A 26,519-nucleotide genomic window follows, 5' to 3' on the forward strand; every position below is an offset into this window, starting at 1 on the left:
CCGTCAGCATCCACCTCATTGGAGGAGGTGTGCAGCTCCTCCATCTCCTCCTCAGCCAGCTCCTCTCCTCGTTGCAGCACCAGGTTGTAAAGGGCACAACAGACAACGATGATGCGTGACACCCTCTGTGGACTATATTGCAGGGCTCCACCAGACCCGTCCAGGTACTGGAACCTCACCTTCAGCATCCCGATGGTTCGCTCCACCAAGTTGTGAGCTGTAGCATGAGCCTCATTATAGCGTCGCTCTGCTGCAGTCTGAGGCCGCCGCACGGGTGTCATCAGCCACGGCCTCTGCGGGTAGCCCTTGTCCCCAGAGAGCCAACCCTGCAGCCTCTGTGGATCCTGGAAGACTCTAGGGATCTGTGGCTGACTGAGGATATAGGTGTTGTGCACACTCCCTGGAAACTGTGTGCAGACCTGCAGGATGCTTTTCTGGTGGTCACACACCAGCTACACATTCAGTAAATGGAAGCCCTTGCGGTTGCTGTAGTCCACCGTGTGTTGTGATGGAGATCTGAGCGCCACATGAGTGCAGTAAATCGCATCCTGCACCTTTGGGAAACCCGAGGTCTGGGCAAATCCAATGGTTCTTGCATCCTGGCTGTCCTGGTCCCGGGCGAAATGCACAAAGTTGTGTGCCCTGGTGAAGATGGCATCCGTGACCTCATGGATACATTTGTGGGTGGCGGCTTGTGAGATCCCACAGAGGTCACCTGTGGAAGCCTGAAAGGAGCCACTGGCATAGAAATTGAGCGTCGCAGTCACTTTGGATGCCCTCCGTGTCCCCGTGGAGCCAAGTCCTGCAGTAACCGACAGATGTGAGCGACCAGTTCCCTAGACATGCACAGTCTTCGGTGACACTGGTTCTCGGTCATCTGCAGGAATGAAAGGCGGCATCTATATACTTAGGGTGTCATTAGGCGTCAACCAGCGACGGCTCACTGTGGCTCTTGGGCAGCATGTGCAGGAGCCCCTTCTTCCTGAGGTTGCTGCTCCTGCCTCTGCGCAGCCAGGAGCCTCAGTCGCTCTCTCCTCTGTCGTCTTTGCACTCTGTCGGCCATCAGGCATACAGCCAGGCCACTAGGCTCCAAGATCCTGATGTACTCCTCCTGCAGGATGAAAGAGAGAGACATGTGGTTAGCATGGATGTGCTAAGAACCTGTCCTGGTTAAGTGTGAAGGACCCTTTATACTTCATGGAGAGTGCTGACCACCACGTGGATGGCCAGAGATTAGTGCGCTGCATGGCTGCCCTGTTAGCTTGAACCATGGGGGACACTGGTCAAAACTGGGATGGTGACATTGCAAGAGGCTGTGAACACCTCCACCAGTGACAGCTCAATAGCCAGATTTAGCGAGGAGATTGTACAATGTGTGCAGTCCAACTGCTCTGCCGTCCACTAAAGTGCTCATGAATTTGCAGTCTGTGCCGAGGGGGAAAATCTGCAGAACTTGGTGACACTTTGATGCCTCTGCATTTCTTGAGTGGGCAGATAAGCTAGGAGGCCGACCCCAGACAGATCAATGTGGCTGCGCCTGAACTGTCTCAGTTGCAGAGGAATGGTCACTTTCTACAGGTTTCCCGAATGTTCCCGGCCACCTCCCTCACCCGCCCTACCCCCCCACCCCGAATGTTTCTGTGCTATATTCAATGGTAAGGCTACCCTTAACCACCACCCGACGCCCCCCGCCACCAGTTGCCTCAATAGCAAGGCTGCACTTGCTCCCCACTTCCCCTCACCTTCAAAGGTCACCTCAGAGGTAGGGCTGCACTTGCCCCCTGATCCTCTCCCCCACCAGTCGAGCAGGGCGGCACTTAACCCCGAGCCTCCTGCAACCCTGAAGCCTGCAACCCTGGCGAGCTCTGCAGAACGTTGCTCTTCACTCACCTCCAGTCCCCCCAAAGTGCAGGACGCCAAGTGCACGCCACCTCTGCTGTTGTGAAAGATGTTGGCGTGCTTTCCCACCGACAGGGATGGACGATCCAGCGGGGCTGCAAGAGCCTGGCAGGATGGCCTGATAATGATATGCTGATGTATTACAGTGAGGTTCCCAACAACCGCTGGTGGGAAATGCGGCCCGCTGTCGGTGGGCTGAGCAGACAATTGCGACCTGCCTCCCCGCCATCTTGAAACTGATCACGCATATTGTCCGCTCTCGCCACCTATCATACCAGCTGCCAGCGGGCACTGAAATCTCCGCCCTTAGTTCAAATTCAAACCAGGCAGGTGGACTCTGATTGGTTAAGGCATTGCCATGGGTAATGAACCAGAGATCCAGGCAGCAAGTTCCAGGTCATTACCACTCGCTGCCTAAAAAAGTTCCTCCTCACATTCCCCCTGCATCTCTTGCCCAAAATCTTAAATCTGTATCCCTTAGTCCTTGTACAATCAGCAAAGAGGAACACCTTTTCTTTGGCTACTCAATCCAATCCTGTCATAATCTTGTACACTTCTTTAAAATCTCCTCTCAACCTCCTTTGCTCCAAGGAAAACTACCCCAGCTTTTCCAATTTAACAGTGTAACTAAAATCGCCACATCTCTGGAACCATTCTGGTAAATCTCCTTTGCATCTTCATAAGGACCCTCACATTCTTCCTAAAGTGTGGTGACCAGAACTGGATGCAACATTACAGTTGGAGCCTAACCAGAGCTTTATGAAAGTTCAGCATAATTTCCCTGCTTTTGTACTCAATGCCTTTATTTATAGAGCCCAAGATCCCATATGCTTTGCTAACCACTCCCTCAATATGTCCTGTCACCTTCAAAGATTGATGCACATGCATCCCCAGACCCCCTGTTCTACAGACGCTTTAGAATTGTGCCATTAAGTCTATATTGCCTCTCCCCCATCCATTCTACCAAAGTGCACCAACTCACACTTCTCTATATTAAATTCCATCTGTCACTTGCTTGCCCATTCTGCTTGCCTATCTATGTCATGTTGCAGTCGATTTGCATCATCCTCACTGCCACACACCCAAGTTTGGTAACATCAGCAAGTTGTGAAATTGTGCACTGTATTCCAAAATACAAGCTCAAAAAAAAAGCAGTGGTCCTAACACTGACCCTTGGGGAACACCACTGCCTACCATCCTCCAGTGTGAAAAATAACTGTCGACCAGGACTTGTTGTTTTCTGTCCTTGAGCCAATTTTTAAAATTCAATTGGCAAATTTCCTTGTATCCCATGGACCTTAGTTTTGTCAACCAGCATTTTAAGTGGCACTTTGTTGAATGCTTTCTTAAAATCCATATAGACAACATCCACAGCATTCAATCAGGACAATGGTGGCAGTGAACTCACATGTTTTCTGTTGAATTCTGCTGCTCACCCATAATGCACATGAAAAGCACCCATTACCACTGAGAACTCAAATACACACTTGTTAATTGTACTGACCAGTGAATAATTGTCTTCCTTGACAGGTGTAGCAAAGCTAAGTGGGGTCTCTTTGGAGCTGAGATTGCTGCAAGATGATAAGCCTGACAGTAGTTCAGAACCAAGTTAACTCTCTGGTAGACTCAGTAAGTGAGTCCCTGAATTAGACAGGTTTTCAGTTCTTCAAGGCACTATTGAAGATTGAGCTGTCAGCTGTGACTCCCGAGTGAAATCTGGAGTGTTTGCACTATCATTGGAGGCCAGGTTTCTTTCCACATGCAAGGTGGTCCTGGCTGGGAAACACTATTGTATATAACCAGTTTGTGTGTCAGTGTTTATCCTCCATATGAGCAATAGCTCTAAACCAATGTAGCTACCCTGTTCTCGTACCCCTTGACTCCCTTCTCTCTTAACCGGGATTCTTACAGTTTAAAACAGCGAGAGGAGAGCTGGAATTTTTACAGTTTAAAACAGCGAAAGGAGAGCTGGGATTTTTACAGTTTAAAACAGCGAAAGGAGAGCCGGGATTTTTACAGTTTAAAACAGCGAGAGGAGAGCCGGGATTTTCCCAGTTTAAAACAGTGAGAGTAGAGCCGGGATTTTTACAGTTTAAAACAGCGAGAGGAGAGCCGGGATTTTTACAGTTTAAAACAGCGAGAGGAGAGCCGGGATTTTTACAGTTTAAAACAGCGAGAGGAGAGCCGGGAGTTTCACAGTTTAAAACAGCGAGAGTAGAGCCGGGATTTTTACAGTTTAAAACAGCGAGAGGAGAGCCGGGATTTTTACAGTTTAAAACAGCGAGAGGAGAGCCGGGATTTTCACAGTTTAAAACAGAGAGAGGAGAGCTGGGGGTTTCACAGTTTAAAACAGTAAGAGAAGAGCTGGGGGTTTCACAGTTTAAAACAGCGAGAGGAGAGCTGGGATTTTCACAGTTTAAAACAGAGAGAGGAGAGCTGGGGGTTTCACAGTTTAAAACAGTAAGAGGAGAGCTGGGGGTTTCACAGTTTAAAACAGCGAGAGTAGAGCCGGGAGTTTTACAGTTTAAAACAGCGAGAGTAGAGCCGGGATTTTTACAGTTTAAAACAGCGAGAGGAGAGCCGGGACTTTCACAGTTTAAAACAGAGAGAGGAGAGCTGGGGGTTTCACAGTTTAAAACAGTAAGAGGAGAGCTAGAATTATTACAGTTTAAAACAGCAAGAGGAGAGCCGGGATTTTCACAGTTTAAAAGAGCGAGAGGAGAGCTGGGATTTTTACAGTTTAAAACAGCGAGGAGAGTCGGGATTTTCACAGTTTAAAACAGCGAGAGGAGAATCGGAATTTTTACAGTTTAAAACAGCAAGAGGAGAGCCGGGATTTTTACAGTTTAAAACAGCGAGAGGAGAGCCGGGATTTTTACAGTTTAAAACAGCGAGAGGACAGCCTGGATTTTCACAATTTAAAACAGCTGGAGGAGAGCTGGGATTTTCACGGTTTAAATCAGTAAGAGGAAAGCTGGGTGTTTTACAGTTTAACACAGTGAGACGAGAGCTGGGATTGGCAATCTAGTTATGCGAGGCCCCTTGGGGATGAGTGACCATAATATGATAGAATTCTTCATCAAGATGGGCGGTGACGCAGTTGATTCTGAGACTAGGGTCCTGAGTATTAATAAAGGAAACTACGATGGTATGAGACGTGAATTGGCTATGATGGATTGGGAAACGTTACTTAAAGGGATGACGGTGGATAGGCAATGGCAAACATTCAAAGAGCGCATGGGTGGACTGCAACAATTGTTTATTCCTGTCTGGCCAAAACTAAAACAGGAAAGTTGACCAAACCATGGCTTACAAGGGAAATTAGAGAGAGTATTAGATCCAAGGAAAACGCATACAAATTGGCCAAAAAATACAACAGACCTGAGGTCTGGGAGCAGTTTAGAATTCAGCAAAGGAGGACCAAGGGATTGATTAAGAAGGGGAAAATAGAGTATGAGAGTAAGCTTGCGGGGAACATAAAAAACTGACTGTAAGAGTTTCTATAGGTATGTGAAGAGAAAAAGATTGGTGAAGACAAGTAAAGGTCCCTTACAGTCAGAAACAGGGGAATTTATAATGGGGAACAAAGAAATGGCTGACTAACTAAATACATACTTTGGTTCTGTCTTCATAAAGGAGGACATAAATAACATACCAGAAATGTTGGGGAACACAGGGTTTAGTGAGAGGGAGGAACTGAAAGAAATCAGCATTAGTAGGGAAATGGTGTTGGGGAAATTGATGGGATTGAAGGCCGATAAATCCCCAGGGCCTTATAATCTACATCCCAGAGTACTTAAGGAAGTGGCCCTAGAAATAGTGGATGCATTGGTGGTCATCTTCCAAGATTCTATAGACTCTGGAACAGTTCCTACAGTTTAGAGGGTAGCTAATGTAACCCCACTATTTAAAAAGGGAGGCAGAGAGAAAACAGGGAATTATAGACCAGTCAGCCTGACGTCGGTAATGGGGAAAATTCTAGAGTCCATTATAAAAGATTTAATAGCTGAGCGCTTGGAAAACAGCGGCAGAATCGGACAGAGTCAGCATGGATTTACGAAAGGGAAATCATGCTTGACAAATCTACTGGAATTTTTCGAGGATGTAACTAGTAGAGTTGATGAGGGGGAGCCAGTGGATGTGGTTTATTTGGACTTTCAGAAGGCTTTCGACAAAGTCCCACATAAGAGATTGGCGTGTAAAATTAAAGTGCATGGGATTGGTGGTAGTGTATTGAGATGGATAGAAAACTGGTTGGCAGACAGGAAACAAAGAGTGGGGATTAACAGATCTTTTTCCGAATGGCAGGTAGTGACTAGTGGGGTACCGCAGGGATCAGTGCTGGGACCCCAGTTATTCACAATATATATTAATGATTTAGATGAAGGAACTAAATGTAATATCTCCAAATTTGCAGATGACACAAAGCTGGGTGGGAGAGTGAGCTGTGAAAAGGATGCAGAGATGCTTCAGTATGATTTGGACAAGCTGAGTGAGTGGGCAAATGCATGGCAGATGCAATATAATGTGGATAAATGTGAGGTTATCTACTTTGGTAGCAAAAACAGGAAGGCAGATTATTATCTGAACGGCTATAAATTGAGAGAGGGGAATGTGCAACGAGACCTGGGTGTCCTCGTACACCAGTCGCTGAAGGTAAGCACGCAGGTGCAGCAGGCGGTAAAGAAGGCAAGTGGTATGCTGGCCTTCATAGTGAGAGGATTTGAGTACAGGAGCAGGGATGTCTTGCTGCAATTGTACTGGGTCTTGGTGAGACCACACCTGGAATATTGTGTGCAGTTTTGGTCTCCTTATCTGAGGAAGGATGTACTTGCTATAGAGGGAGTGCAGCGAAGGTTTACCAGACTGATTCCTGGGATGGCGGGACTGACATATGAGGAGAGATTGAGTCGATTAGGATTATATTTGCTGGAGTTCAGAAGAATGAGGGGAGATCTCATAGAAACCTATAAAATTCTAACAGGACTAGACAGGGTAGATACAGGAAGGATGTTCCCGATGGTGGGGGAATCCAGAACCATGGGTCACAGTCTGAGGATATGGGGTAGACCATTTAGGACTGAGATGAGGAAAAATTTCTTTACCCAGAGAATGGTGAGCCTGTGGAATTCGCTACCACAGAAAGTCGCTGAGCCCAAAACATTGTATGTTTTCAAGAAGGAGTCGATATAGCTCTTGGGGCAAAAGGGATCAAAGGATGTGGGGAGAGGGCGGGAGCAGGCTATTGAGTTGGATGATCAGCCATGATCATAATGAATGTCGGAGCAGGTTCGAAAGGCCGAATGGCCTATTTCTCCTATTTTCTATGTTTCTATGTTCCCATGAATAGAAATATATGGATATGACTTGATAGCTATTACAGAGAAGTGCTTGAAGGGTGACCAAGACTGGGAACTCAATATTCAAGGGTATTTGACTTTCCGGAAAAATAGGCAAAAAGGAAAAGGAGGTGCGGTAGCTTTGTTAATAAAGGAAGGTATCAATGTGGCGTTGAGTAGTTATATAGGTGCCATGGATCGTGATGTGGAATCAGTTTGGGTAGAAATAAGGAATAGCAAGGGGAAGAAGTCACCGGTGGGAGTCATCTATAGGCCCCCGAAGTGTCCAGTGGCGTACCACAGGGACCTTTGCTGGGTCCCCTATTATTCGTCATTTATATAAACGACATAGATGACTATGTGGGGGGTAGGATTAGTAAGTTTGTGGATGACACAAAGATTGGTCGGGTGGTTAACAGTGAGGTTGAGTGTCTTGGGCTACAGGACGATATAGACGGGATGGCCAAATAGGCAGATAAGTGTCAGATGGAATTTAACCCTGAAAAGTGTGAGGTGATACACTTTGGAAGGAGTAATTTGACAAGGGAGTGTTCAATGAACGGCATGACACTAGGAAGTTCTAAGGAACAAAGGGACCTTGGCGTGTGTGTCCATAGATCTCTGAAGGCGGAGGGGCATGTTAGTGGGGTGGTGAAAAAGGCATATGGGACACTTGCCTTTATCAATCGAGGCATAGATTAGAAAAGTAAGGAGGTCATGTTGGAGTTGTATAGAACCTTGGTGAGGCCACAGCTGGAGTACTGTGTGCAGTTCTGGTCGCCACATTATAGGAAGGATGTGATTGCACTGGAGGGGGTGCAGAGGAGATTCACCAGGATGTTTCCTGGGATGAAACATTTAAGTTATGAAGAGAGGTTGGATAGACTTGGGTTGTTTTCGCTGGAGCAGGGAAGACTGAGGGGCGACCTGATTGAGGTGTACAAGATTATGAGGGGCATGGACAGGGTGGATAGGGAGCAGCTGTTCCCCTTAGTTGAAGGGTCAGTCACGAGGGGACATAAGTTCAAGGTGAGGGGCAGGAGGTTTAGCGGGGATGTGAGGAAAATTTTTTTTACCCAGAGGGTGGTGATGGTCTGGAATGCGCTGTCTGGGCGGGTGGTGGAGGCGGGTTGCCTCTCATCCTTTAAAAAGTACCTGGATGAGCACTTGGCACGTCATAACATTCAAGGCTATGGGCCAAGTGCTGGTAAATAGGATTAGGTAGGTAGGTCAGGTGTTTCTCACGTGTTGGTGCAGACTCGATAGGCCGAAGGGCCTCTTCTGCACTGTGATTCTGTGATTCTGTGATCCTGTGACTTGGGGGAGGAGGCAGAATGTAATGAATCCAAATTTGCTGGCGATACAAAAATAGGTGGGAGGGCATGTTGTGTTGAGGTCATAAGGAACCTGCAAGGGGCTATAGATAGGTTCAGTGAGTGGGCAAAAACTTGGCAGATGGAGTTTAAGGTAGGAAGGTATGAGGTCATGCACTTTGATAGGAAAAATCAAAAGGCAGACTATTATTTAAATAGAGGGGACTCCAAAAAAGTGCAGCACAGAGGGATCTGGGGGTCCTTGTGCATGAAACACAAAAAGTTAGCATGCAGGTACAGCAAGTAATTATGAGGGTAAATGGAATTTTGGCCTGTATTGCTAGGGGGTTGGAGTTTAAAAATAGGGAAGTCTTGTTACAACTGTACAGGGTGTTGGTGAGGCCACATCTGGAGTACTGTGTACAGTTTTGGTCCCCGTATTTAAGAAAGAATACACTGGCATTGGAGACAGTTCAAAAGAGATTCACTGGGCTGATTCCTGGGATGAAGGGGTTGACTTATCAAGAATGGCTAAACAGATTAGGCCTTTATTGATTAGAATTTAGAAGGATGAGGGATGATCTTATTGAAATGTACAAGATTCTGAGGGGGCTTGACAGGGTAGAGGTTGAGAAGATGTTTCCACTCGTGGGGGAATCTCGAACTAGGGGACATAGTTACAGAATAAGGGGCACTCATTTTAAACTGAGATGTGAAAGAATTTCTTCTCTCAGGGGGTAGTGAATGTCTGGAATTCTCTACCCCAGAGAGTTGTGGAGGCTAGATCACTGAAAGTATTTAAAAAGGAGGTCGATAGATTTTTGAAATATCGGGGAGTTGAGGGCTATGAGGAGCTGGCACGAAAAGAAGAGTTGAGGCTTGGAGCAGATCAGCCATGATCCTATTGAATGGTGGGGCAGGCTTGAGGGGTTGAATGGTCGACTCCTGCTCTTATTTCTTATGTTCACTTCGGTCGCTAACCCTGGCATTTCATTCCACTGTTCCAAAACCCTCTGTAAAAAGAAGTTTCACTTGCTCTGTCTACTTCAAAGTGCTTTACATTTAAGGTTACATCATCCCCCTCCTAATCCAAAACCCCTCGGCTACTGGAAACAGTCTGTTTCTAACTTGTCCTAACTCTTCATAACTTACACACGTCTATCAAATGACTCTTATATCAAGATAAAAGCAAAAAGCAAAGAACTGCGGATGCTGGAAATCCAAAACAAAAACAAAAATAAAAATATCTGGAAAAACTCAGCAGGTCTGACAGCATCTGCGGAGAGGAACACAGTTAACGTTTCGTTGAAGAGTCATACGGACTCAAACCGTTAACTGTGTTCCTCTCCGCAGATGCTGTCAGACCTGCTGAGTTTTTCCAGGTATTTTTATTGTTGTTTTTGTTTTGACTCTGTTATATCCTCTGTTCCAAAGCAAACAGTCCAATTTGTCAAGTTTCTCTTTGTGTTTGCATTTTCTCATACCAGGCAGCATCGTGTTGAATCGTTGGGTAGAATTGTCCCAGAGTTGCACCAAGCGGGCAGGAAAAATGGCAGCTTTTTGTGTTCCCTTCCCTGCGCGTCCCACCTCATTAATTATGCATTCCCGGGAAACATGCTGGGTCGCTGGCAGAGTGGCCTCTGATTCGCCCGCCCTGCTGTCACCGCAGACCTTCAAGAAACAGGGCGCCATATTTAAAGTCCGCCCCTGTACAGAGCTACCACTCTTCAAGGGATACCAAGCTGCTGAGAACTGATGGCTGCCAAAGGGAGGGAACATGCTCCCCAAATTTAGCAGTGCCTCCCTTAAGTGCCTACTGGACGCAGTGGAGGCCCACCACAAAGTTCTCTACCCTCACTCTGGGCAAGGTCACCAATCCAGCATGGAGGCAGTAGCGGTGGTCAGTGCCAATGCCCTGCAAAAGAGGACAACCATCCAGTGCCGAAAGAGGATGAATGATCTCCTCTGTTCAGCCAGGGTAAGTCACTCTTCTCATCACTCTCAACTCACACACTCACAAACTCATCACACATCCATAGGGATCTCACTCACTGCCAATTCAAGGAACATCACCATTCACTCTCTCACACACACCTTCACCTGCCCTGCGGATTGTGTCCTCATCCCATCCATGGCACCACTCACCACCCACACAGGCCAGGCATCCTTCTCACCTGGCCTGGTAGGTGTCCTGCCTACACTCTCTCCATCTCTATTCATGCAGGAGAAGCTGGCACACAACCAGAGGGAGAGGTCTCGGACTGGTGGAGGAATGCCTGACTTCAAGGTCCTCACAGACTTTGAAAATACTTATCCAGTTGGCCAGGGATGATCTGGACCATTCTTGTGCTGATGATGAGGTCGGCAGTGCTCAACCAAGTGAGGATCCAGCAGTGCAACATCCATCAGACAACCATGCTGAGTCACTCCCCTGCCATGCACTAATTATCTGTCCTTGCTTTCCATAGAACCTTAGAAAAGTTACAGCACAGAAAGAGGCCATTCAGCCCATCATGTCTGCATTGGCTGAAGAAGAAAAAATAAAGAAAATCTAGCTGCCCATTTTAATCCCACCTTCCAGCGCCTGGTCTGTAGCCTCGCAGGTTCCAGCACTTTAGGTGCAGATCCAGGTGCCTTTTAAATGCGTTAAGGGTTTCTGCCTCCACCAGCAAACCAGACAGCAAATTCCAAATACCCACCACCCTCTGGGTGAAGTTTTTCCTCATGTCCCCTTTAATCCTTCTACCAACCACCTTAAGTCTGTGCCCCTGGTAATTGACCTCTCTGCCAGGGGAAACAGGGTGTCCCTGTCTACTCTATCCAGGCCCCACATAATCTTGTACACCTCAATCAGGTCACCCTTCAGCCTCCTCAGATCCAAGGAAAACAACCCCAGCCTATCCAATCTTTCCCATAGAAAATTGGAGCAGGAGTAGGCCATTCGGCCCTTCGAGCCTGCTCCGCCATTCAATATGATCATGGCTGATCTTCTATTTCAATGCCATACTCCCACGTTCTCCCCATATCCTTTGATGTCTTTAGAGTCCAGAAATCTATCCATTTCCTTCTTAAATATATTCAGTGACTTGCCCTCCACAGCCTCTGTGGTACAGAATTCCACAGATTCACCACCCTCTGAGTGAAGAAGTTTCTCCTCATTTCAGCCCTAAATGGTCTACCCCGTATCCTGAGACTGTGACCCCTTGTACTAGACCCCCCAACCAGAGGAAACATCTTCCCTGCATCCAGTCTGTCCAGCCCTGTCATAATTTTATATGTTTCAGTGAGATCTTATCTCATTCTTCTAACTTCAGTGAATACAGCCTAGCCGGCCCAATCTCTCCTCAAACGACAATCCTGCCATCCCAGGAATCAGTCTGGTGAATCTTTGCTGCACCCCCTGTATAGCAAGTATATCCTTTCTCAGGTAAACTGCACACAATACTCCAGGTGTGGTCTCACCAAGGGCCTGTACAGCTGCAGTAAGACATCCTTGCTCCTGTACTCAAATCCTCTCACAATGAAGGCCAACATACCATTTGCCTTCTTAACTGCTTGCTGCACCTGCATGCTTGCTTTCAGTGATTGGTGTACAAGGACACCCAGGTCCCTTTGTACATCAACATTTCCCAATCTTATCACCATTTAAATAATACTCAGCCATTCTGTTTTTCCTATCAAAGTTGATAACTTCACACGTATTCATGTTATACTGCATCTGCCATGTATTTGTCCACTCACTCAACCTGTCTAAATTACCTTGAAGCCGCTTAACACCCTCCTCATCACTCACCTTCCCACCAAGTTTTGTGTCATCAGCAAACTTGGAAATATTACATTTGGTTCCCTCATCCAAATCATTGATAAATTGTGAAAAGCACTGATCCCTGTGATACCCCACTAATCACCACCTGCCACTCTGAAAAAGACCCATTTATTCCTACTCTCTGTTTTCTGTCTGCTAATCAATTCTCAATCCATGCCAATATATTAGTCTCATGTGCTTTAATTTCACACACTAACCTCATATGTGGGACCTTATCAAAAGCTTTCTGAAAATCAAAATACACCACATCCACTGGTTCTCCCTTATCTATTCCGCTAGTTGCATCCTCAAAAACCTCCTAACATGATTTCCTTTTCATAAATCCATGTTGACTTTGTCTAATCCCTTTGATATTTTCTAAGTGCCCTTTTATCACATCCTTTATAATAAACTCTAGCATTTCCCCTACTACTGAGGTTAGGCTAACTGGTCTGTAATTCACTGTTTTCTCCCTCCTTCCTTTTTTAAATAGTGGGGTTATATCTACCATTCTCCAATTTGCTGGGACTGTTCCAGAATCTACAGAATTTTGGAAGATGACAACAAATGCATCCACTATTTCATAGCTACAATTTTCAAGCCCTGGCAACATTCTTGTAAATCTCCTCTGTACTCTCTCCAGATCAATTATATCCTTCCTGTAATGTGGTGACCAGAACTGAACACAAAATTCCAGCTGTGGCCTAACCAGCATTTTATTCAGTTCTATTGTTTTTGTATTCTATACCTCGTCCAGTAAAGGAAAGCATCCCATATGCTTTCTTTACCACCTTATCCACTTGTCCTGCCATCTTCAGGGACCTGTGGACATGCACACCCAGGTTTCTCACTTCCTCTACCCCCCCCCAATATCCTCTCATTTATTGTGTATTCCCTAGCTTTGTTTGCCCTCCCCAAATGCATTACCTCAAACTTTTCTGGATTGAATTCCATTTGCCATTTTCCCACTCATTCGACCAAACTATTGATAGCATCCTGGAGACAACAGCTATCCTCTTCACTATCAACCATAAGGCCAATTTTTGTGTCATCTGCAAATTCCCCAATCATACCTCCCATATCTAGGTCCAAATCATTAATATGTACAATTTATTAATATGTTGAACCAGCAGCAAGGGACCCAACACTGAGCCCTGTGGAACGCCACTGGAAACAGCTTTCTATTCACAAAAACATCCATCGACCATTACCCTTTGCTTCTTGTCGCTGAGCCAATTTTGAATCCAGCTGGCCACATTCCCCTGTATCCCATGGATTTTTACTTTTCTGACCAGTCATTTCTGTGGGATCTTGTCAAATGCCTCACCAAAATCCACGTAGACAGCATCCACTGCACTACCCTCATCAATCCTCCCTGTTACTTCCTCAAAAAATTCAATTAAATTAGTATAACACAATCTACTCCGAACAAAACCATGCTGATCCATACTAATCCCTGATTAATCTGTTCCTTTTTAAGTGACAGTTTATCCTGTTTCTCAGAATTGATTTGAATAATTTGCCCACCACAGAAGTCAGACTGACCAGCCTATAATTATTGGGCCTATCCCTCGCACCCTTTTTAAATAATAGTACAACGTTCGCAGAACTCCAATCCTCAGGTACCTCGCCTGTACCTAGTGAGGATTGGAAAATGATCCTCTGCTATTTCCTCCCTGGCTTCCTTCAACAGCCTGGGATACAATCCATCTGGCTCTGGTGACTTATCCACCTTCAAGAATGCCAGTACTTCCTCTTTCAGTATGCTTATTATATCTAATATTTCACACTCCTCCTCTTTAACCAGAATGTCTGCATCATCCCTCTCCTTAGTGAAGACAGAGACAAAGTACTCATTGCAAACCCTGCCCATATCTTCAGCATCAGAGCACAAGTTACCATGTACATCTCTGATAGACCCGACCCTTTCCTTAGTAATTCTCTTGCTCTAATGTACTGGTAAAACATCTTTGGGTTTTCTTTGATTTTACCTGCCAATATTCTTTCATATTCTCTCTTTACTTTCCAAATACCTTTTTTACTTCACCCCTGTACTTTCTATACTCCTCTAGGCTTTCTATAGTATTACGTTTTTTGTGACTGTCATAAGCTCAACTTTTACTCCTGTTCTATCTTTACCCTTTTCCACAATTATATTAAATCCAACAATATTATGGTCACAATCTCCAAAATGGTCACCCACTGCTACTTCATCCACTTGCCCAGCTTCATTTCCTAAGACTAAATCTAGAATTGTGCCCCCTCTCATTGGGCATGTTACATGCTGGTGAGAAAAGTTCTCTTGAATGCAGTTCTATTACACTGTTCGTATCTGAGTTGATATTAGGGTAGTTGAAGTCCCCAGCTATTACTGACCTATTGATTTTGTACTCAGAAATTTGCCTACATATTTGCTCTTCTGCCTCCCTCTCACTATTTGAAGGTCTATAGTAAACTCCTAGCAGTGTGGCTGTCCCCTTTGTATTCCTGAGCTCAACCCATATGGCCTCATTTGATGCTTCATTTAGTATAAAATCCCACCTCACAGCTGTAAGTGATTCTTTAACTAATAATGCTACACTCTCACCTTTTTTATCCTGCTCCCTATCCTGCCTGAAAACCCTATCTCCATGGATGTTGAGCTGCCATTTTTGCCCCTCCTTGAGCCAAGTTTCCATTATAGTGATGATATCATGTTGACATGTGTCTATCTGTGCCCTCAGCTCATCGGCTTTATTCACTATATTCCTTGCGATTAAGTAAATATCTTTTATGTTGCCAAATTCCTGTGCTGTAAACCTTTAATCTTTACTTCTTCTGTATTTCAGAGTCACCCGCTAATTTTCTGTCTCCCGCTACCTGCTTTGAATTTGTCCTTTCTGAATCTGCCCTCAGGTTCCCATCCTCCTGCCAATCTAGTTTAAACCCTCTCCAACAGCACTAGTAAATCACCCTGCAAGGAAATTCGTCCCAGTCCTGTTCAGGTGTAGATCGTCCGGCTTGTATGGACCCCACCTTCCCCAGAACTGGTCCCAATGCCCCAGAAACTTGAAGCCTTCCCTCCTGCACCATCTCTCCAGCCACACATTCACCTGGTGTATTCTGGTGTATTTCCATTCTCACTAATACATGGCCTTGGGAGGAACCTGGAGATTACTACCTTTGAGATCCTGCTTGATTGGCTCTTTTCTAACTCTCTGAACTCAGCCTGCAAGACCTCATCCCTTTTTCTACCTTTATCGTTGGTACCAGTGTGAGCCACGATCTCTGGCTCTGCACCCTCACCTTCCAGAGTGCTCTGAAGCCACTCGATGATATCCATGACCCTTACACCAGGACCATCCTGGAATCATGTCTGCAACCATTATAAGAGCCTGTCTGTTTCCTTAACCATAAAATCCCTACCACTATTGCTCCCCCCTCTTTTCTCCTCCCTCCCTGCACAGTTGAGCCACCGATGGTGCTCAGGTCATGACTCTCGCTGCTTTTTCCAGAGGAACCCTCTCCCACATTGGCATTCAGAACTGAGTACCTGTTAGAAAGTGGAATGTCCTCAGGGGTCTGCTGCACTATCTGCCTGCCTTGCTTTTCTTGTCTGTCTGATGGCCACCCAGCCCCTCTCTCCTGCTCTTTCAAATGCCTTCTGAAATGTGCTATCCATGTAGCTCTCATCCTCGCGAATGCTCTTCAGTGACACCAGCTGCTCCTCGAGTTCCAAGATACGGCGCTCAGGTTCTTCCATTTGGTGGCACTTTCTGCACATGTTCAGGACATGGGTAGGTCCTGGAGTCCCCACATGGTACAGGACTCGATGGCTATGAGCATCCCTGCCATGCCTCGAATTATTTATTTACTGCACTGAAATTGAAATTTAAGTTAACACAATAAATTGTTAATTAACTCTCGCTCAGTCCTCACGCCAGTTATTTTTAAAATCCCCAACTCTTGCTAGAACTCTCACTCTTGTGCCGGTTTATTTCAAATCCCCGACAGCAATATCTAATTTCCCATCCGTAGCCGGTTTTTTTCTTCTTTTTACCACTTTAAGTGCATTGCCGCTTTAAGGCAGTAATCTTTTTTCACTCCGGCTGCAGTTGCTCGGGGACAGTTGACTTCCCTCTGTTTTTTCTGAGTTCTTGTTGTTGGGCAGATCTTTGAAAAAACTTTGCAGGTGCTGTATTTTGCAGCAAGTGGATCAGTGCCGGTACAGAGTGTATTTTGTACGGACTCGCACCTGCTGTGGACTTGGAAACTCGGTTGTGTTTCTGTTTTAGTTTGGGAGAAAAACTACCCTCCTTATTTAAAATGATTGTTTGAAGCAATTTCCCTTTGAATTTAAAGTGCTTATAAAAACTCAGATTTCAGCATTCCAAAATACTTAGAAGGGTTGTGCTCACAGCCTGTGTTGCATTACACAGGTACTGCAGGGGTCTTGCAATGGATTTCCACTCACTCTGGTGGATCCCTCAATTTCCAAGTCTGTACTGAAGCTCCCTCAACTTATTCTTCAAGTTTTCTTCTTAGGTGCTCGTCTCTCTAGTTAGGTTTCAGTTCATTTTAGTTCCTCATACCTTGGGATTAAGGCTCCTTCACAAATCAGGTACAAGGCAGAGTGGCTTCTCTGCAAATGCAAATTTAAAAACTCAATCTTGAGGCTCTGATTCATGCAGAGTGGTTACCATTTTTACTGAATGGATGGAATAGTGGAGGCAAAACCTTTTGTAATCACTTCAACTGTCAAATACCACAAGAGCAATGATCAACAAGAGAAATGTCCTTTAGTTTTCTTTAACTCTGCCTTTAAGAGCAAAACAGCTGTATTGCTTTCGGAGGCACATGTGGGAAGCAGCCGAGGGGTCCACGAGCCAGGTCCTTGGCTCAAGCCCTGTAGACACCTCAGAAGAAGAATCTGATGACACCCTCTTTAAAGTCCTGTCACAGCCTCACCCACACCCTCCACCAGCGCAGAGACACACACCTCGGTGGGACCTAGCTTTAGATCGCAATCTGGTGAGCACATCGCACCATTCAATCCACAGCAGGCGGAGGCAGGGACTTCCCAGGTCCCCTGCACTCGGAGGACTGCTGGAGGCCAGAAATCTGCTGAGTGCAAGTCAGATGATGAGCCTCTGGACTCGGTCATGTCACAGTTGCTGGAGCTGCAAAGGCCAAGCTCGGGAACATCAGGAAGGGATGTCCCTGCACTCCTCAGATTGCAAGGCACGATAGAGGAGTCCATCCACCTTCAGGCTGAGGTGATAGCACCAGCATTGCCAATGCACCAAGGTCAACACTGGCAGGATGGTGGCTGCCATGGAGACCTTGGTCCAGGACGTCGCTCCTACACTGCTGTGCGGTCTGAACTCCATCGCTGATGCCATAGTTGGCCTCCAGCAGCGTCAATGCAAGAGGAGTGCCGGGCAGCTCGATCTCACTCCGGCCACCCCTTTTGCTCACAGAGTCAGCTAGGGGCCCTCAGACCCATAGGGAGGAGGCAATGGCCTAGCGGTATTTAATAATCCAGAAACCCAGGGTAATGCTCTGGGGACCCGGGTTCGAATCCCGCCATGGAGATGGTGGAATTTGAATTCAATAAAAATCTGAAATTAAAAGTCTAATGATGACCATGAAACCATTGTCGATTGTTGTAAAAACCCATCTGGTGCACTATTGTCCTTTAGGGAAGGAAACCTGTTGTCCTTACCTGGTCTGGCCAACAAGTGACTCCAGACCCACAGCGATGTGGTGGACTCTGAAATGGCCTGGGAGAGCTGTCTCACAGGCTAGTCAAGCAATAGCCTGACATAGTCATCCTCACAGAATCATACCTCACAGATAATATCCCAGACTCCACCATCACCATCCCTGGCTATGTCCTGTCCCACCGGTAGGACAGACCCAGCAGAGATAGTGGCACAGTGGTATACAGTTAGGAGGGAGTTTGAGGTGCGACTGGCCCCTTGACCTCATCAACATCTGTGCCGGTGACAGTGTGGTCCTGAAGGGTTCAGCTCATGAAGGGTGCCATAGGATCAGGAGAAGTTAAAGTTTCCTGGCTGCATCTCCATGATATGACCCTGTTCACAGAGAGCATGCAAGCTGCCCTCAGCCAGACAGGAGTCAGACATTGACATAAGCTATGTGAGGATCTATGGAGTGTCTGCACTGCATGTCGTCATCATCCTCTTGGAATGTAGGAACTATGGGCATCTGCTGCGTCTGTTTGACAGGAGCCTTATCACAGAGGGTATGTGCGCTGCCATCAGCCAGACAGGAGTCAGACATTTACAGATGCAATGTGAGGATCTATGGTGTCTCCTCACTGCATGTCATCATCATCCTCCATGAATCTATTGACTATGAGGATCTCCCGAGTGCGCCTGCCTCATCTGGACAGCACGATGACCTCATCCTCGCCTTTGAGGACCTCCTCACCTTCATCCCGTCAACATCCACCTCATTGGAGGACACATACAGCTCCTCCATTTCCTCCTTGGGCAGCTCCTCCCTCTGTTGCTGCACCAGGTTGTGAAGGGCGCAGCAAGTAACAACGATGTGTGACGCCCTCTGTGGCCTGGATCAGTTGAAATGCACAAAGTTCTGTGCCTTCGTGAAGATGGCATCTGTGGCCTCCTGGTTGCATTTGTGCATGGAGGCTTGTGAGATCCCGTAGGGGTCACCCTGGAAGGAGCCACTGACTTAAAAATTGAGCAACATGGTCACTTTCACGGCTACTGGCAGTGAATGCCCTCCATTCCCCATGGCACCAAATCCTGAAGCAGGTGGCAGATGTGACCAACCAGTTCCATGGACATGCGCAGTCTTCAGTGACACTGGTTCTCGGTCATCTTCAGGAATGATTGGTCAAGGCAATGGGTGCACAGCTTGACTCTGATTGGTTAAGGTATTGCCCTGAGGAATGCCATTTCCTGGTTTAAATTTCAAACAATGCTTGGCAGTTAACTGTCAGTTACCACTAACTGATGCATTCGCCATGGCAATGTCTCTACCAATCCGAGTCTATTTACCAACCAATCAGCATTCTCTTCTCATACAGTATAAAGTTGTTGCTTCCTCTGACATTGGTATTCTTGTGATTGTCCTGATGAGTGCAAGACAAAAAGCTTCAACAAAATGTATTTTTTCAGCAATATTCAAATTCTCTTTTACCAAATGACTATTTTTATATTTTCATTTCACTTTTCTTTGCTGTTAAAAACACAAAAGTCTGGTTGAGAGCAAAGTGATGCTTTGTGTTCGTGCACATTCCAATGAGGCGCACCCTCTGTGGCTGAGGATGAGGTGGATGCCGCCTGCTCCATTGTTTCTGCTCCATTGTTCCTGCTCCATTGTTTCTCCTCCATTGTTTCTGCTCCATTGTTCCTGCTCCATTGTTTCTCCTCCATTGTTCCTGCTCCATTGTTCCTGCTCCATTGTTCCTGCTCCATTGTTCCTGCTCCATTGTTTCTGCTCCATTGTTTCTCCTCCATTGTTCCTGCTCCATTGTTCCTGCTCCATTGTTTCTCCTCCATTGTTTCTGCTCCATTGTTTCTGCTCCATTGTTTCTGCTCCATTGTTTCTCCTCCATTGTTCCTGCTCCATTGTTCCTGCTCCATTGTTTCTCCTCCATTGTTCCTGCTCCATTGTTCCTGCTCCATTGTTTCTGCTCCATTGTTTCTGCTCCATTGTTCCTGCTCCATTGTTTCTGCTCCATTGTTTCTGCTCCATTGTTTCTGCTCCATTGTTTCTGCTCCATTGTTTCTCCTCCATTGTTTCTGCTCCATTGTTTCTGCTCCATTGTTTCTGCTCCATTGTTCCTGCTCCATTGTTTCTCCTCCATTGTTCCTGCTCCATTGTTCCTGCTCCATTGTTTCTGCTGCATTGTTCCTGCTCCATTGTTTCTGCTGCATTGTTTCTGCTCCATTGTTCCTGCTCCATTGTTCCTGCTCCATTGTTTCTGCTCCATTGTTTCTGCTGCATTGTTCCTGCTGCATTGTTCCTGCTCCATTGTTTCTGCTCCATTGTTCCTGCTGCATTGTTCCTGCTGCATTGTTTCTGCTCCATTGTTTCTGCTCCATTGTTTCTGCTGCATTGTTCCTGCTGCATTGTTCCTGCTCCATTGTTTCTGCTGCATTGTTCCTGCTGCATTGTTCCTGCTCCATTGTTTCTGCTCCATTGTTCCTGCTGCATTGTTCCTGCTCCATTGTTTCTGCTCCATTGTTCCTGCTGCATTGTTCCTGCTCCATTGTTTCTGCTCCATTGTTTCTGCTCCATTGTTTCTGCTCCATTGTTTCTGCCCGCAGCTGAAATGACTGTGATTTGCATCCTCAATCTGGAGCTGCCCATGGGAACTCCTCACTGGCTGCTGCATCTGTCTCACTGCAGGGTTAGCCTCTGTTTCAGGGCCTTGCAGCAGGGATGGCCGGGGTGACACTAGTGCCCTCTGAGTGGTGGCCCCCTCACCAGCCTCTTCACCTGCCTCAGCCCTTTCATTAGCAGCCTTGCATGGTGGACGAGGCTAAGATGTAGCTGACATCCACATTTCCTCACATCCCTATGCCATCAGCAAAACTGAGCAGACACTATTGCAAATAGTCTCACTCTGTCCAGGTCAATGCACTGCCCCTTCACCCACTCAGTGTGATGTTGCAAGTGGGTCTCCAAGAGGGTGGACACTCTCTCAATGGAGGAGCTCATGCACTCAAATCCCTAATCCATGATGGAGCATGTGCGTTGCAGTCTGCCCATGGCTGTGCAACCAATCAGGGACCTCCAGCAATCCAGAGATATGCTCCTTGTTTGTGACACCTGAGGCCCAAGATCTCTGCCCAGTGAAGCATGGCTTTGCCAGTCTTCAGCCCTCCGAGGTGGATTGCCCACTGCTGCCTCTGCCTCACTCTCCTCCTCCTTCTGACTAGTGAGATGCTGCTCACCCAATGCTTTCCCTTCCAATCTTGATTCAGGTTCTCCCGAGGTGAATGCTGGCGGATGGCGTGGAGTTATGATGTGACGAGCTCTGTGGTGTCTCCCCCCATTGAGGATGCTGGCAGTGCTTATGCAGGGACCACTCTGCAGCTCCTTGACTGCAAATCCTGTGGGAGCACAAAAGGTGGTGATGAGAACTCAGCAGGTGCATCAGCACAACCAACCCCATGGGTGGCAGCGGTTGTCTCATCACCACACATTGTACAGGAGGATCCTCCATGCCCTTTAGCTGAAGTTAAAGTAAACAACTGACCCTGCTCCACATGACTCCCAATCTTGTTATCGCCCATGGCCTGTGACAATGGCACCCTCAAATGTGTCCAGCGCCACCTTCTCCATCGGTGTGAGGTCATGAGTGTCAGCAAAACCACTACCCATTTGAGACATCTTGTAACTATTACGTGCTCTCTTTTCTTCCAGAATGAGGAAAGGATAATGTACAAGTAGCCTAGCCTCCCTCAGCTATTCGAGCACGACATTGACATAATCTGTTAAGTTTCTCAGTGATGCCGCTGCTCACTCGTGCCCAATCACTGATGTCTCAGTGATGAGACTGGCCGCTTGATCTGACCATGTTAAGGAGAACTATGGGCACTCAGTCTCTGTATGTTAGGGCCTACAAAGGTAGAGGCCTGTCACCCAAGTATCACTTGCCACTCAACTTCCCAGGGCTTCACAGGTCACTGAACCTCTTACAACACAGGACCCATGTCTTCTGTGTGATGTCTCTATTGCTGACCTCTGTGGTGACCTCCATCCAAGGCCTCTTGGTCCCTTGAGGTGGCTTTCCTCTGCTGAACACCGGGAGAGAATTTCTCACCTCTCAGCAACAACCTCCATCAACGCCTCAAGGAGGCTTTGGAAAACCTTGGTTGCGTGTCCGAGCCAGCCTGACCAGCACCCTTCTGCAAAATATCCTCAGCAATTGGTAAGCCCAGTCATGGCTGCTTCTCGGCTTTCCAAAGGAACCTCTGACTCCATGTTCCGCTTCCAAGCTGCTCTGAGCACCAGTGATGGGGTGGGTACCAAACTTGCCTCTGGGCCAGTTAGGTCTTGTACATTTGAAAATAGCATCATTGATGCTGACATGACAAGACCTGGAAATTATCCAGGCATCAGGCTCCCAGCCCCAATATGAAAATTACACCTCATGTATCTGCAGCTTGAGATTTTTGCAAATTCATGAGAGAATTAATTTTAACATTTCCAGGACACCTAAAGCTCCACCACCCAAAAAGTCAAAATGATTGGATACTCCTGACATAAGAGAGCAACAGCCAGATCTGATGTCCATCTTTCAGCAGTTAAGAGCAGAAACCTTGGCTAAACCTGGGGATTTCTGGTCTGTATACTTATCTCTGAAATTAGTGCTTTTTTAATTTATTTGTTCATGAGATGTGGGCATCGCTGGCTAGGCCAGCATTTATTGCCCATCCCTAATTGCCCTTGAGAAGGTGGTGGTGAGTTGCCTTCTTGAACCGGTGCAGTCCATGTGGTGTAGGTACACCCACAGTGCTGTTACCCATTCAAATACTGGGGACCTTTGTCATTCTGTTCCACTGATCATTTCTCCATGCTTTAGACTAACTTCTTTTCTTTCCTCCTCAGGTTATTTGGTCAAGATGGACTTTGTTCTGCCTGTGACAAGCGAATCAGGGCCTATGAAATGACAATGCGAGTCAAAGACAAGGTTTATCACCTGGAGTGTTTTAAATGTGCCGCTTGTCAAAAGCATTTCTGCGTAGGAGACAGATACCTGCTCATCAACTCAGACATTGTCTGTGAACAGGACATTTATGAATGGACTAAGCTCAATGGGATGATCTAGAATTATACCTGATACCTTGCACCTATTGATCTCATAAGTAACTGTGTATATGTGAATTCACCCTTTTGTAAGAAACTGTAAATGTTAAGGACTTGTATAGATATTTTATTAACACAAGCTGTGAAGGTTTCATTTGTATACACAATTTACTGTGAACTATTAACTTCTGCAGCTTCATTAAAGAGATGGAAATGAATGTCATCCTAATTATTTTACCAAAGCCTGTTCCTCATGAATAAATTAATAATTACTAAGTTTGGATTCTACCAGGACCTACTTGGTCCCAGACATCATCATGGCCTCAGTTTCAGATGACAAGACAAGATATTGATGAGAATTGGGAATATTTTCCTTTGGCCTTCCGGTAGCATTCAACTTAGTATTTTTTTAATCGTTTATAGTATGTGGGTGTCGCTGGCAAGGCCAGTGTTAATTGCCCATCCCTAACTGCTCTTGAGAAGGTGCTGGTGAGCTGCCTTCTTGAACCGCTGCAGTCCATGTGGTGTAGGTACATCCACAGTGCTGTTAGAAAGGGAGTTCCAGGATTTTGGTCCAGTGACGATGAAAAAAGGGCATTTTAGTTCCAAGTCAGGATGACATTTTACTTGGTGGGGAACTTGTAGATGATGGTGCTCCTATGTGCTTGCTGTATCTGTCCTCAACATGATGAAGAATGTCATCTTCATCTTCACAAAGTGCAGTGGTCACCCCTACCATTGCTGCCGTGGGCAGGGACACCCATGACAGGTAGATTGGTGAGGATGAGGTCAAGTAGCTTTTCCTTGTGTTGGTTTTCTCACCATAGATCTAGCCTGGCAGATGAGCCCTCCAGGACTCAAGCAGTTCAGTCAGTAGTCGTGCTCCTCAGTCAAACTTTGTAATGAAAATTGAAGCCCCTCACCCAAAACACATTTTCTGCCCTTATTTCCCCCAGTACTTCCAAGTGGTGTTCAATATGGAGGAGTACTGATTCATCAGCTGACAGAGGGTGGGGGAGGCAAGGGTGGGTTCGCAGTAGGAGGTAATCAGCATTCCTTACACATGTTTGATGTAATACTTTGAAACTTCATGGAGTCTGAGTAAATGTTGAGAACTCCCAGGGTCACTCCCTCCTGACTATATTATTGTGCTGTTACCTCTGGTGGGTCTGCCTGCCGGTGGAAGAGGACATGCCGAGGGAATGTGGTGGAGGTGTCTGGGACATTGGCTGTAGGTATAATTCAGTTAGTATGACTATGTAAGGCTGTTCCTTGACTGGTATGTGGAACAGCTCTCCTAATTTTGAAACAAGTTTCCAGATATTAGTAAGTAGGACTTTACAGGGTCAACTGGGCCTTTCTCGTGCCATGAGTGGCTTGCTCAACCCTTCTAGATGGCAGTCAATAGCCAAACACATTGCTCTGATTTGGACTTAGTTGTCGGGTTAGGACTGAAGACATCAGTGAACTACATAGGTTTTTACAACAGTCCGAGAGTTTCATGGTGGCCCTCACTGAGACGAGCTTTGCAGTCCAGATTTATTTAACTGAATTTAAATTCACTCAACTGCCATGGTGGAATTTCAACTCGTGTATCCAGATCATTTGTCCAAGCCTCCGAATCACTGATCTAGTTAGATAACCTCTATGCTGCTGTACCTGATATGTACGGTACAAAATATTACACAAAGGACCCTGAGAAAAGCAGGTCAATTCTGGCCAAGGAGAAAACTCTCCAATGGCTGGTAAAAAGGAAGGTGGTCATACTTGTAGGTGGCCAATCATCGTAAAGTCAGGACTTTGCTGCAGGAGTTCTTCAGAGCTGCACCCTCAGCCCCACCACCTTCAACTGCTTCATCAATGACCTTCTCCTCCATCATTAGGTTAGCTGTGGAATAGTTCACTATGACTTCATGGTATTTACATTCTATTCATATCGTGACATCTTCATGTCTAGGATCATATAGTGGAACTTGCATGAAAAGCAAGGTTGGCAATCCTCAGCAACAGTTAGGGCTTGCTCTATTGTTATAGGTGCCTTCTTTCTAATGAAACATGCATATGTCCAATAAATAATAGTTCAATTCATCTGTAATAAAATTAAGCAAAAGAAAAATCTTTGATAAATAAAGAATGGAAGTCATGAAAGCATGGTCTAGCAGGCTATAAAATTATTAGGTAAGCCATTAAATTTAAAATGTTTTGTGCTGCTACCAGTCTATGATTCTGTGTTTAGTTAGGGACTCAAGAGTCTTAGACCCTTTTCAAGGAGTTCATCCTGATTTATGAACCAATATAACCAAAACATTATGAATTTATTTCATCACTGTGGAACTTTCCTGGCACAAAATGGGTGTCACAAAGTCCTATATAATAACACTCACTGCACTTCAAAATTAATTGACTGTGCAAAGTATTTTGGAGACAGCCAATAATGTGATAAGCTGTGAAATAAATGTGAATCTTCTTTTCCTGACTCTCAAATCATGTGACATAATCACTGTCTGATCTCGTGATACCGCCTCCTCATTGATCAGCAACTTCAGAGTATGATCCAAAACAGTTCAAATAACTTTTTGCATAAATGTACTTCCTATTAGTTCAACCCGCTGGTAATAAAATGAACAAAGTAAGAGAAACTTTAATCAATAAACAAGAATGAAAAGTCATGAAGGTTGAGCAGGCTATAAAATTATTAGACCGACCAGCCACTAAGTGGTAAAATGTTTTTAGCCTGGCTGGAAATCATGTTTATTATGTGAAGATTGTTATCATTCTAATGAACATTAATGCAATATTATTTTACAAAAAATTCTAGGAAAAAAGGGAAAAATTTTATCATGTAATGTGTCTGAATTACTTATGGTGAACTAGGTCATGCTTTTGAGTACAAAGATTTTTGGTGGGGCACCAAATTTAACGAATATTTAACCCAATATTTAAGGAGCGATATGACATGAGCTATTAATTTTATAAAGCTTGTTAATCCCCCATGACAGCATATATTAAATGAATACATTTTTAAAATGATTTTGTATCTTCAAAAAGCTTTTACAGTAATGCAATCTCAAGATTCAACACTGTTTTCATTGCGACTGCAATTAATGCAATAGCCAAGGATGAATAATTTAGTGGGTAGATTCAAATACTTAGGTGTAGAAGTTCCAGGGGCACTGCTGTGGAGATGTGAAGGCATCAGGATGGGATTTATATCTGCCAGAATTGGAGAAGTTTGTTGTGTGCAGTTCTGGTCGCCACATTATAGGAAGGATGTGATTGCACTGTAGAGGGTGCAGAGGAGATTCACCAGGATGTTGTCTGGGATGAAACATTTAAGTTATGAAGAGAGGTTGGATAGACTTGGGTTGTTTT

General features: G+C 45.7%; 1 protein-coding gene across 1 annotated transcript in view; it reads left to right on the forward strand.

The window, feature by feature from the left end:
- Positions 1 to 23,365, forward strand: part of lmo2 (LIM domain only 2 (rhombotin-like 1)) — a 78,750-nt gene extending 55,385 nt beyond the window's left edge. Inside the window, exon 3 of the mRNA XM_078549585.1 lies at positions 22,950 to 23,365. Within this exon, the coding sequence (XP_078405711.1) occupies positions 22,950 to 23,169 (220 nt within the window). The 3' untranslated portion in view covers positions 23,170 to 23,365. The remainder of the gene's footprint in view (positions 1 to 22,949) is intronic.
- Positions 23,366 to 26,519: the final 3,154 nt, after the last annotated feature.

Source organism: Cetorhinus maximus, chromosome 9 (genome assembly GCF_964194155.1).
Source record: "Cetorhinus maximus chromosome 9, sCetMax3.hap1.1, whole genome shotgun sequence".
Taxonomy (NCBI): domain Eukaryota; kingdom Metazoa; phylum Chordata; class Chondrichthyes; order Lamniformes; family Cetorhinidae; genus Cetorhinus; species Cetorhinus maximus.